This window comes from Trichoplusia ni, chromosome 17 (genome assembly GCF_003590095.1).
Source record: "Trichoplusia ni isolate ovarian cell line Hi5 chromosome 17, tn1, whole genome shotgun sequence".
In the NCBI taxonomy this organism is placed as follows: domain Eukaryota; kingdom Metazoa; phylum Arthropoda; class Insecta; order Lepidoptera; family Noctuidae; genus Trichoplusia; species Trichoplusia ni.
The window spans coordinates 4,761,506-4,775,000 of record NC_039494.1 but is presented as its reverse complement, the minus strand read 5'-3'; the positions used below and the strand labels follow the sequence as shown (position 1 = coordinate 4,775,000).

The 13,495-nt window shown below is 35.2% G+C and overlaps 1 protein-coding gene across 4 annotated transcripts in view; it reads left to right on the top strand.

Moving 5' to 3' along the window:
• LOC113502386 (four and a half LIM domains protein 2) overlaps window positions 1–13,495 on the top strand; it is a 161,482-nt gene that overhangs the window by 88,082 nt on the left and 59,905 nt on the right. For 3 of the 4 annotated variants that reach the window (XM_026883934.1, XM_026883935.1, XM_026883933.1), the window contains exon 2: window positions 7,922–8,163. The exons of the other annotated variant lie outside the window; for it this stretch is intronic. In XM_026883934.1, coding sequence (XP_026739735.1) covers window positions 7,979–8,163 — 185 coding nt within the window. In that variant the 5' untranslated portion in view covers window positions 7,922–7,978. The remainder of the gene's footprint in view (window positions 1–7,921; window positions 8,164–13,495) is intronic. 4 annotated transcript variants of the gene reach the window in all.

Below are 13,495 nucleotides of genomic sequence, written 5' to 3'. Positions count from 1 at the left end.
TACTGTAACTACCAATCCTAAGTGGGATGAAATTACTCGGGAGCTTCTTGAGGGTCAAGCACCGCATGACCGCCATGATATCATAGCAAGAGTTTTTCATTTAAAATTAAAATTAATGATAGATCTACTTACCAAAGATAAAATTTTTGGAGAAGTATTGTGTTATATGTATAGTATTGAATGGCAAAAACGCGGCTTACCTCACGCACATATCCTGCTTTGGTTAAAAGATAAGGTTCGACCTAATGATGTAGACAGTTTAATCAGTGCTGAAATTCCAAGTCCGATTGCAGATCCCGTGTTATACGACATTGTTAAAACTCATATGATACATGGTCCATGTGGTTCGTTTAACGGGAATTCTCCTTGCATGCAAGACGGTCGTTGCACTAAAAGATATCCAAAAGCCTTAGTGGATGGCACTGTAACAGGACATGATGGATACCCATTATATCGTCGCCGTTCAAGAGATAATGATGGTTTTACTGTTGAAAAGCGAGTGTCTGGACAACAAGTTACTTTAGATAATAGGTGGGTCGTTCCGTATTCTCCTGTGTTGTCCAGAGCATTTCAAGCTCACATAAATGTTGAAATGTGTAATAGTGTAGAGTCAATAAAATATATTTGTAAGTATATTAATAAGGGCAGTGACCAAGCTACATTTGCTTTGAGAAATGAACATGATGAAGTTACAAGATTTCAGTCAGGCAGATATATAAGTTCTTCAGAAGCTGTGTGGCGGATCTTAAGTTTCAACATTCACGAAAGATATCCACCTGTGACTCATCTGGATGTTCATCTTGAAGGCGGCCAACGTATATATTTCAACGCCGAAAATGTCACAGAACGGTTAGAGAACCCTAGACAAACAAGTTTATTAGCATTCTTTCGACTTTGCCAAACTGATGATTTTGCAAAATCTCTTTTGTATGAGGAAGTTCCATCGTATTATACCTACGATAAGCAACGGGGTGTCTTTAATCGAAGACGCCGTGGCAGGCCTGTAGATGGCGAGTCAGGTATTTTTAAAGAACATGTTCTTGGTAGAGTGTACACCGTTCATCCTAACAACGCTGAGTGTTTCTATTTGCGATTATTATTACATACCGTGCGAGGACCAACCTCATTTATAGATTTGAGAAAAGTAGACGATGTTGTTTATCCCACTTATCAAGCAGCTTGCCAAGCGCGTCATTTGCTTGAAAATGATCAGCATTGGGATGACGCTTTAGCAGAATCCTGTGTTAGTGATAATCCACGACGGTTACGCCATTTATTTGTAACATTACTCACATTTTGTAATTTGTCAGATGCTGTAACATTATGGGAAAAATATAAAGAAAAATTTTCAGAAGACTTTCTTAGAAATATACCTAACAATGATGAAGGCACAACTAATGATAATTTCCGTGATCTTGCCATAAATCAGTGCTTATTAGCTCTTCAGGATGACTTAACAGCAGTAGGCGGTAAATCACTCTGTGAATATGGTTTGCCAACACCAACCTCAGTCGGAGAGGTAACTAATAGGGAATATTCCGCAGAGATTGGTTACAATTTAACGGAACTGCTGACAACATTAGAAAACGGTGTCCCAATGATGACTGCAGAACAACGTTCAGTTTATGACCGCGTGTGCAATAGTGTTCAAAATAATTTGGGAACAATATGGTTTTTAGATGCACCTGGAGGAACTGGAAAAACCTTTTTGACTAAATTAATATTGGCTTATGTTCGAAATCAGCGTAAAATTGCTCTTGCCGTAGCTTCATCAGGGATAGCTGCAACATTGCTACCAGGAGGTAAAACTGCTCACAGTATGTTTAAAATACCAATTGATTTAGATCGCACGGAAAATCCAACCTGTAGTATTTCAAGAAATAGCGACAAAGCTAAGGTATTACGCGAGTGTAGTTTAATCATATGGGATGAATGTACGATGGCCCATCGAAAAGGAGTAGAAGCGGTAGACAGAACTTTAAGGGATATAAGACAAAATGATCGACCAATGGGCGGTATCACGGTTTTATTTTGTGGTGATTTCCGACAAACCTTACCGGTAATACCACGGGGAACCCGAGCTGATGAGGTTAGGGCTTGCCTGAAAAGCTCTTATTTATGGCGAGATATACAATCGGTGCATTTGACTATAAATATGCGAGTGAGAACTGGAGATAACCCGGATGATAGTCAATTTTCTGACACATTATTAAAGATTGGTGAAGGTACCTATCCACAACTACACCAAGGAAAACTTATACTGACGCCTGAATTATGTTGTATGGTGCAATCTCAACCACATCTTATATCGTCGGTTTACGGTGACGTAACAAATATATTAAATAGGGACAATTCTTGGCTATGCGAAAGATCTATTTTAACTCCTCGCAATGACCAGGCATCTGAGATCAATAACAAAATACTGTTGAATATACAGGTGGAAAGCAAAGTTTATAGATCAATAAATAGAATGGTCGATGAACAAGAAGCCACTAATTACCCGATGGAATTTTTAAATTCTTTAAATATGCCCGGACTTCCCTCTCATGAAATTTGTTTAAAAATTGGGATACCGATTATTATGCTCCGAAATTTAAAACCACCACAACTTTGCAATGGAACTCGACTAAAAGTAACCCAGTTGCAACAAAATATAATCGAGGCTCAAATTTTAACAGGTTGCGGTGCAGGAGAAACCGTCTTTATTCCCAGAATACCCTTAATACCAAATAATTTTCCATTCCAATTTAAAAGGACGCAATTCCCAGTATCGGTGTGTTATGCAATGACAATTAACAAGGCTCAAGGGCAGACTTTTCGTGTTGCTGGAGTAGATCTCAGTGTCAGTTGTTTCTCACATGGTCAGTTGTATGTTGCTCTTTCCCGTGTTAGCAGTTCTAAAAGTCTTTATGTTCACGTGCCGGACGGGTCAACTTTCAATATAGTTTACCCGGAAGCTTTGCACTAAAGTATTTTCGTTTTATAGGTACCTTTACCTTACCTTTATAAGGCAGTGGTACTTATATTGCCACCAGAATTTGAACCTTAACACATTATTATAAAGTTTAAAAGCTATAAATATTTTTAAGTTCTGTGTCTTATAAAGGGTTAAGCCTTATGTGAACGTGATCTAAACAATATTACCAATATAAATAATAATAATAAATATTACCAATACATTAACTTAATACACAAGGAGTTACACGCTGACGGAGTCGCGGACACAGCTATCTATACTTTTCTGCCGGAAGTCACTATTCCACGCGAACGAAGTCGCGGGCAAAAGCTAGTGTGAGAATAAATATCGAACTTTATATAGCTTGGAAAAAAAGAAAATTATTGTTAGAACAATACTAAAAAAAAAACAAAACAAATGAGTGTCTTCTTGAATGGTGATGTACGTTGGTATTATGTACAGTTGTACACAGAGAATGCGTCTGTTATATGATACACACTTGCTTATAAACATAGTTTCAGAAAATACAAACAAATCGATAAAGCAAATGTGTTAAAACGAAAGAAAGTCGCAGGCAAAGCGAGTCTTCAAATACATTATATCGGCCTCACACATATTTTCGCACATAATTAAATGTTATGACAGTAAAAACGCCGGAACGATGTCAAGATATTTTATATCAACGATATTTCGCTACGAATAATTGGATTTTATTTTTAAAATGTGCTCATAGACACTTTGACATGTTTTAGGACCGACACTGATATGTGTATGTCGTTAAATTAATATTCTGAATAAAATATCGTGTAAATCCAACGAATTCTGTTAGACCTACCGTTTGATGTAAGTTATTAGGGTGATAATAGGCCAGTGAGCTTACAAATAACATTAGTTTTGTTTTAAATAAACGACTTGCGTTAAAACTTTTATTCGGCGCGGCGACATCTCTACTTTAGCTGTCATCGCCACAAGAACTGTCACTTTGACATATTATTTTACGGCCAATAGCTTGACGTGGTGGGTGGCAAGTGTTTGTATCTATATTCACTTGGTTTCGTTCTAAACCAACTAAGTAAAAAACTAAGAAAATCTACCGTACTATATTATACTGTAACTGTTTAATCATACATACATACCATTGTGACTTTAAAGTTACGATATCAGCCAATTACTATCAAAAGCAATAAAATGATGCAACGAAAATACATCAAACAAGTACGACGTGACTTTTATAGACTGAATGACACTTGAAACTTGTGTATAATTAGATTACGGTCGCAATGTCAAACATGCGTACATTTTTCATATTAGCACTATATGACAGCCGCTGTCAAATTGATTTAAGATGGAGGAATAATGAAAAGAAAAAAAAACACTAAAACAAATTGATGACTAATCTTTTTTGCTGATATATTTTTTTCGAATTTCGATTTTATTTTAATTTGAATTTATGGGAGGACAATTTTTCAGACGCGATTCAAGATCAGCTGTCACGAATTTTATAGGCACAGAATTTCAAAGAAAGACGCCACTACACTCAGTCTAGTGCTCTATCTCGCTCTCACAACAGCTGCCACAGCAGTGCAGTTGTGAGAGCGAGGAGTCCTGTGTTTCAGGCACAGAATTATAAAATCAATGGAGCCCTGTATTGAAGATTATCACTTTATTAAACCGAGATTCGCAAAATTATTTTCACAGAATATTCCAAAATAAATTGAGTTCGTCTAAAAATATTTCCATCATATATTTTCGTGACACATATTAATTATAATTTTTGTTTTCAAATGTCAAGAGTTTTCGTGGCTCGCGTTTTATCTTCGTCAATTAGGCCTGCTTTCATTATAGCAGACATCAAGGTTATAAAAAATAAACATAGAATGTTAATTGAAATAATTTCATTATTAGGTCTAGTGCTCGTGTCTCGAAGCGTCTGCTTCCTTGTTTTCAAGGAATTGTTAAGTATTAAGTATATAAAATATTCATACATAATTAAGAAACAACATACATACTTATATTGTTTGAACATTCGATTTTCCAACTAAAGAATCAGTTTCGTAACTGTCGAAAACCATAGAGTAGGTACCTATAGACTAAATCGAATTCCTTTGAAAGTTATTCGATATTTAAAGTTAATTAAAATGCAATCATACCGTAAACAGGCAAGTTGGTCAACTATTACTTCGAATAAAACCTTTATAGGTAAGTTTTATGTTTTTGCGTGAATATCTAACTTTATTTGGATATTTTATTTTGTAGTAAATAAATTGGCTGGCCGCACAGATTGCATAACGCGGGGAGAAATAGAATGCGTAAGCGCATGCTCATGAATGATTCATTGGACGTACGTGTTGCACAGGTGATGGTTTCTTAGACTACATTGAATAATCGCATATATCCTACAGGGTCAGTAAAATGTAGCTAAGAAGAAAGAGTAGATAAGGATTGCTTGTCATGGGACCCTGTTGTTCTTGCTCGGAAAACACGTTTATTGTAGTCTGGATTTTAGCAGTTGGTAATAGAAATGTAAGCCCAATGCGTGTCAAATGTTAATTCACCTCGGTAATGAAAGCTAATGAATTAGCGACTAAGTAAAATCTGTAAATTGTGATGATAAATAAAATTGGTTGAAAAAGGTCGCTCATATTTAAAAACAAAGTTACAATTATGCAACAAGCTTAGTCCCATTTGTTCTCGGGTCACGTTTGTAACATAACGAAATAAAACCTGTAATTAGGCGCCAAATAAGGAGCTCGTTAATTCTTGACAAGTAAGCGCATGTCTGTCAACTGATTTAAATGGATACAAAAACTTGGCCTTTTATCTTTTTATACTTTGACATGTCAACAAATTACTGTCAATTCGAGTTGTGTGTGTGAGGTCTTATGAGGTTTTGTGGGTCAATTGGTCTTTGGAGTATTAGCTTGGCGAGTTACCTTCACAGAGTCTAATAACATATTTACACACTTTAACAATGCTCTCATATTAAATATAACAGTGGACCTACAACAGTGAAATTTTGCCGCGGACCCGGTACGCAAGGTGGGGTTTACCCAGAAAGAGTCTGACACTCTGTTCCGCTTAACCCAAAGCCGGAGAAGTCATGATTTGACATCAGAAAAAAGGACATAGACCTTCAGGTTTTGAGCGAGTAGCGTTTAACATTGAGAAAAAAACAACAAAGTCTCGTGTATACGTTAAGAAAAATACCAGTAATCAGGAAAATTCGTGACGCAGTTTCAAGTTTTAAAGTACTAATGAAAGTGCGTCAACAAGCGCATACATTGTCCAGCCGTGCAAGACAATGGCCATCAAACGCTGAATTGTTTAAATTAGAACTTCCGCCAGAGGTCGCGGGTGATCCTTGCGACCGCTTCCTTCATTTGTTTGACTAATTGTTGTGTAACAGTGAACATGTGTACGATTTGAACCGCTTTGCGTATTTCTTGTCACATGGATGTAACTGGACTTGTACTGATGATTGATTACTCAATCAGGTAAGTGACTATAGTGTTTGATTGATGCTGCTAGAAGTGGTAAATAGTGAATAGTAAAGTCCAGTAATAAACCAGTCTTGAGGTGGTTACTCCATAGAATGGAGGCTCCATTTAAAGAAATGGTTAATTTTTGCGATGGTATTCCTGGTCCCATTGAACCAGAGACAGAATTTCTTTGAGTTTCAAAGGAGTTATGCTAGAGAACAATTGACTACATTTACTATTTTGCTTTAAGTGAGAAAAAACAATAAACGTGACTATGAACAGCTATTCATTGTCGTTGTGACATCAAAGCATCCGTAATTTACTGACAAGTATTGTTTATGGTGTCAGAACTCAAACGACAATAGGTTAAAGATGACACAATAACATAAAACTTTATATTCGTAATTCAAAAAAAAAAGAATCCTCGGACGTTTAAAAAAAGTTCCTACACTCTATTACGAAATTCGATAGGTTACATACAAAATATAGAACATGCACAATACTAGTAACCGATACATCAAAGATTAGTTGTCAAATGCAACGCTTGCATCTTATCTTTTCGCTTGACTTGTAAAACAAGTTAATATGTCAAAATACGTCATACAATCGCATTTTATCATATATTATCAGTAAAACGAACACTTCGTTTTGGGTGTAGTCGCTACTATGAATACTAGTGAAGATATACTTAGTCAAATATCTAAATTTCGACTACTTAACGACTAATGGCCTAATACTGTAGCTTTCATTGTAAATTGTAAGCCAACGTTACGGTTCACGAAGCTTCTGTCATTTTACGACATAAGTAGCGGCGGAAAGGCCATAAAATTACTTTTAGAGCTAGTAAGATTTTTGGTAACGATGACTGTAGCTCTGTATCTCAAACCCTCAAAGTTCTAATAGAATTCAAGGGCTTTAGACACCTAAATAATTCACAAACAAACCCAGTACTGAATAATGATCAGCATGTCTTTCGTCACGAAGCCAATTTATTGCTCTACCGTACTGCGTATCTCCCACGCATCATCATTATTCTAGAAATAATACGCGTAAACTTCCACTTATTTACTGTATCGCAGTATCAAAGATTACCGGATGTGAAGGCAATGTCCTTTTTAGCGACATGACAGATCTAATGTCATGAGTATTTGTCATGTAAACGTCACTCACGATATTTGAAAGTGATCGAATCTGACATTTGATACTTTCTTTCGATAGTTTCGTTTTGAGTAAGCAGTCTTTAGAGGGTTAAGTGATTGGATTTGAAAATGGAATTAGAACGACTTAAATATTTATTGCTGTTTTATTTTTTGCGTTGGGATTTGTTTCCATTAAAGATTATATAATAGTGGAATTAAATATGGCCGCCAACTTTTAAATTAATTTACTTTTCTATTAACCCTACATGGGTTACTGATATAATAACTGAACTTTCTACTGTTAACATAAAAACGAAATCTCTAAATTGCTCAACCACCAAAAACAGCAGATGAAAGAACCCGCGAAAAAGACAAACAAAAACAAAAAGACAAATCAAAATTAAATGCCTCCAACGGAGACCACGAACGACGGCATGCTGTGCCTGTCGCGTCACGACAACTGTCCCTGGAGCGAGGCCCTCAAGTCAGCTGACGTCAACTGGACTGGTCTTCGCTACACCTGCCTTAAAGTACTGCACCTGTACTGCAAAGTCTTCGAGAAGGAAGATGTATTGGATATGGTTATACGGTGAGTTTGAGTGTGATTACTGTATACTGTCTTCAGGACTATTGTTCCTTGTTCCTTTTTGTAACCGTTTTAAGGTATTCTTGCAATGTTCGTTTATCAATTGATTTTTTATACACTACTAGCCAAATTAAATTTAATGTAAGTACTTGTGATTCACATTAGCATTTTCGTGAAAAACAAAACGTTTTACACCGATTTGTTTGAGCCCAGACGTCTGAAGGAACCAAATTTTACGGCCCAAACTTTACCTTAGAACAGAGCTAGTTAAATAAATAGAGACTGACCACAAACTGTTTCGTATAATTTAGAAACATTTTGCATAAATTTACTGCGTTTTATGAGACTTTTCCTATTAAAATTTAGAATCTCTTAGAGTATTCTGTATTTAAATTTATGATGATGCATAAGGCACTAGGTCACTGCCGTGACTAACAGACAAACCGATATGAGTAAGTTTATGGCGCATTCCCAACTGTTTTGCGAGGAATTGCCAGTATCCAAAAAGCCAAAAACGACTCTACATTCTATTGTAACCAATAAGTGTTCCATCATTTCCATCCAACCAGCCATCCAAGCCATTTCGATTATGGATTGCAGTTTCAAAATTAGAACAGCTGTGTTCTAAATTCGAGATTGCATTTAATCGTTCATTATATGAGGTTGGTAGCACTTAAAGGTTTGACGTTACTCCTTAATCAAATTCAGAACATGGCTGGTTGTTTTGAACACTTGTTTTTGGCTATTTATGTTTGACAGTCATCTATTGTTTTTTTATATTCCTAATTTGAACTCAGTTATTTAATAGAAGACTCCTAAACATCCTGACTCTAATAATAATTTGTATACGTTTATAATATAATTTTGTAAGCGTCATGGCACTGTTTACAAAGCGCATGTTTTTATGAGAATATTCAAACAAGACCAGGATTATACTCATATGTTTAGATTTCTTAACACCGGATAGAATATGTAGCGTCTTGAGTATTCATTCCCAGACGGTTTTTTTAATACGTCTGGTTTTTCACGGCAAACATTGAGTAAAGGATGATCTGAATCCCTATTACCATGACATTTTTTCAATATTCCTGAGTACAGTTATATCAATTTTTGAAAAGTAAAAGGGAAAAATCTTTGACGGATTCAGTGAAACTTAAAGATAATCATGATGAAAAGTATAAAGTAGAAAAAAAATGATTTGGGAACTAATACTTAATATGTTATGTATGTTAGGAAGGTTTCCATTGCGAATGATACAATTAATAATCCAATTTAATCAAATCCATTTCGAGAGTGTTGGATGACCACAAAACTTTCCTGTTCACGATAAACATGCATCGAATACCGTCATCTTTAAATTCCAGCAAATAATATATTTCGATCATTACCATTGATCTGCGCTCATACAATAAACGATCAAACATGTTTATTAAATCGTAAACCCCCTATATTTATGTTTAATTACGATTTTTATGGTGGGTGCTAATTTTATCAGTATCAAACGGGTAATGAAACGGTTTTGCGGGCGGTAATAGCCGGCACCCGGGATGAGTTGATCGTAAAGGGTGTATCGGCAAATGAATAACATTTTGCGCAAAACTCATCGTAAACAAGTGTAGTACACGTCATGTAGTCGGCGATTTCAAAGCTATTATCGTGTTGCAACTGGATGCTGTTAAATAGATACGGGACCATATCTTTGACTTTACCTGTTGACATGAGGTTAAACAATACACCTCTAATTGCCGAATTTACCTTACGAGTTACGTTCCCAGCTTTTTTCTTTAAAATAAATAGTTTCAAATCTATTGAAAATTCGTAATGAAAATAATTAATGACTATAACTAGGATTGATAAAAAAATCCATTGTGTATTCAGAAACTAATAATAATACATTTTGCGACGCAAAAACAATTATTTTTCTCGAAAGAATGTATCTAATCAGGTTTTTCTCTATTAATCTGAACAAATGAATCATTATTACTTTATTTCAAATAAGTATGATCAAGTAATCGGAAGTTACGACATCTGTTCTTCAAAATCAGACATTCAATTGGTTCCTATCTTTAACCAGCTTTTAACTGCAAGCTTCTTTCATTACAAAAGGCCGGATGACATCAAACTTAAAAAAAAACGATATAAAAGTCATTCGTGTAACTCCGTAAATCTCCGTCAACAAGTATTCGGTCGCTGACAGCTCTATTTACAATTTTCGAACGTAACGCACCTTGAACAATGACCTATATCGGTGTAACGGTTTTTCTGTTTACTAGTCGTTAACGAGCGGTCATATTCTTTTTTTGAATTCGATTTCTTAATCAAATATGCAAACTCCAAATAATCAGTGTTTTAAATGAGGCTCAGTACACAAAGGAGGTTTTTGGCATCGATTTCATTGCCAGGACGCCTCATTAAGAAAACATATGTAAAAGAAAATAATTGCCATGTTTGCAAACCCATTAATCGATTAAAAAGGCGCATCAGTTGCAAACAAGCATTCTGTCTCTATTACGTCTCCATTACATTTATAAGTCGTGACATTTCCGTTCTATTTGTGGACGCCATTAGTCATGTATTACCAGGCAACCCTGCATTACATAGACAACTGTAGACCTTTCCGTGACCTCTTTGCTACCCCATTTGACTAACGAAGGAACATATTGTGGAATTGATTTTGCTATGGATGTCAGTGCAAAGGAAATTTCTTGGTTGATTTTATTGCATAATGTTTCTTCTTTTTCTATTAGAGAGATTTCTTGGTATTACATTTTATGCCCATAATTATGAATTTGCCTTTTAATAGTGATATTTCAATAATCGGAAACGTTTAAGAGGTAAATCAAATAAGGAAATGTCATTGCTTTTGATTAGCCATTTGGTGTAAACTTGTGAACTGACACACGTTTGAGCTACTGCATCCTCTTAACGCCTTTCTGACTTAACTTAAACTGAAAATATTACACATAGTAATGTTCTCGTTATTCTATAGAGGATTTGGAGGATTGTCGAATGTATTCTTCATCTTAAGGTTAAGTCTGGCCTGACACCTGAAGCCGACATCTCATTATATGTCTTTTGTCTATTGGGGAATCTATCCTCTCTCTAAATCCAATGTATTATTCATATTTTCCATCACAAAATAATCTTTTAACGTAATTGCTTATCTACCTATCGTGCTTGTCCTTTACACCCTGCACAAACCTAGTAAAAATTAAAAGCCTCAGAAATTACGAGTATACTTTGCATATCTTGCAAAGTGAACTGGGATGGGCTCGTTCCATTAGTTAGAGGCCAGCTCAAGGACTGACCTGAAGGGGTGACTTTCTTATGTTTTAATGACTACCTTACATGTCACATAAGGCATGGAAACTTTTTAATGCTGAATATTTTGGAAATGTTACCTTTTCGGAAGATTTTTTTTTTAATATGTCCAAGTAGGTGCACTTTGTTAGCCGTGTATTTGAAGGTTTGGCACTTGATTGTTACTAAGTAAATATTCAAAATTCTTTTTCTTGCCATTCTTAGGACTGTGAAACAAATGTGTTTAGTCCTGAAAAGGTATACAGGGTGTTTAATCAGTAAGGTTTTTTAAGTAACAATTTCCATTTAAGCCATATCCAATCTGGTGGGCTTTGTATCGATACTCGCGTCAAAAGTGGCCTTCAAAGGGCACCACGTGCAAGCAGTTCTTTTACTTGGATATTTATGCGGTATATCCGCTATCGCGCGTAATTCCAAATAATACAATCAATTGGCAAAAGATCAATAGATTTCCCGTTACTCAAATATCTTTATTACACGTTTTACTGCACCATAATTCATGTCACGTTAGGGATGGAAGATGTAGCATTGTTACAATCCTATTTAGCATTATTTATCTGTTACTGATACAATGAACGGATTAATATATTGGCTGAATTCAAAATCAAAACCCTCAGCTTTGAAACTAAGTAACATTGAAACGTTTAATAACTGTACATCTGTGTTGAATAATATGCGTGGAAAAACTAAGCTGTCATAATACTTATGTCATTTCTTGTGTGAGATTCAAACAATACGCCAGAAACAATAATCAATAAAGACTCCTTACGTAATCTGAACTGCATCATAGCCATTTGACGTAATCATTTTGACTGAAATTCAAATTTCGAATTCCTTTCAATTGAAGTCGATTGACAGGGGAATGGCATATTGAAAAGTGAATGACAAGCTGAAACTAAGTAAGGAATACGTAATAATAGGCGAATTCCACTAATTCAATAGTTTAAATTATCGATTAAATCGTTCGATTCATATCGAACTAGGTGGAAAATAAAAATTAAGTTTCTTCGCTACATAACTAATGCTTAATTTAATATATATTAGCAAATTGAATAAAAAACAATTAGATCTAAATTAATTCATGAATGAATTTCCATGAATTTTAATTACGAATCTTTTAATTAAAAGAGTGAAATCGTTTGATCTTGGCTATTTTCGCGCAGTATCATTGAACTTCGCTAAAGTTAGCTTTTTGGCTTTCATGTTGTGGATTTTGGACAACAAACGTACAGAATCACACTATCAGTGCTGCCAAGAGTATCAAACTTTGATTTCCATACTGCAACAATATTTATTTTATTTTATAAATAATATACCTACTGATTCATTAAAAAATGGTTTAATTTTTTGGCAATTTTTTGCCTCTGCCAATGATTAAAATTTAATAAGTAATTCTGATTTAGTTTTTTTTTCTTGAGAAATGAATTGTTTCCTGAGTCATATAACACAATAGTAACAGAACGTAGGCAGCATTCTAAAAAGAAACCATAAAAACAGTTTAAAAATAATAAACAGGTAACATTAAACGACGCGATATCTAAACAATACGTGAAGCAAAGGCATCCATCATACATCCACGTTGACTAACGTTTTATTTCCACTGCACCCCCGCGCGAACGCCAACGCCATACCAACTTTTTTAATTTTCTTTTCTTTACACGTTGACAGCTGTTATACATTTTTATTGCCAGCCAGTTTGAACTTGACTTTAATCAGCTGACTTTGGTTTAATGAGCTCTCGGTAGTAATAAAAAATACCAGCTATTTTTAGCGGAGGAATTTCTATGCAGATCCGGGAATTAAATACGTAACCACCTGCCTATCCGCGCTAGTTGTAATGCGAAAACTGGTTGCTCAACATCTTACGTAGTGACCATCGACAAGTATGTAACTTGATGACAAAAATAGTTTTATTTTTATTTGCATTTTCTGGGCATGAAAACAGATGACCAACGATTATAGAATGTCTCTAGTTTAAACTAAAACATTATGTCTGGGATGTCGTACGAACTGA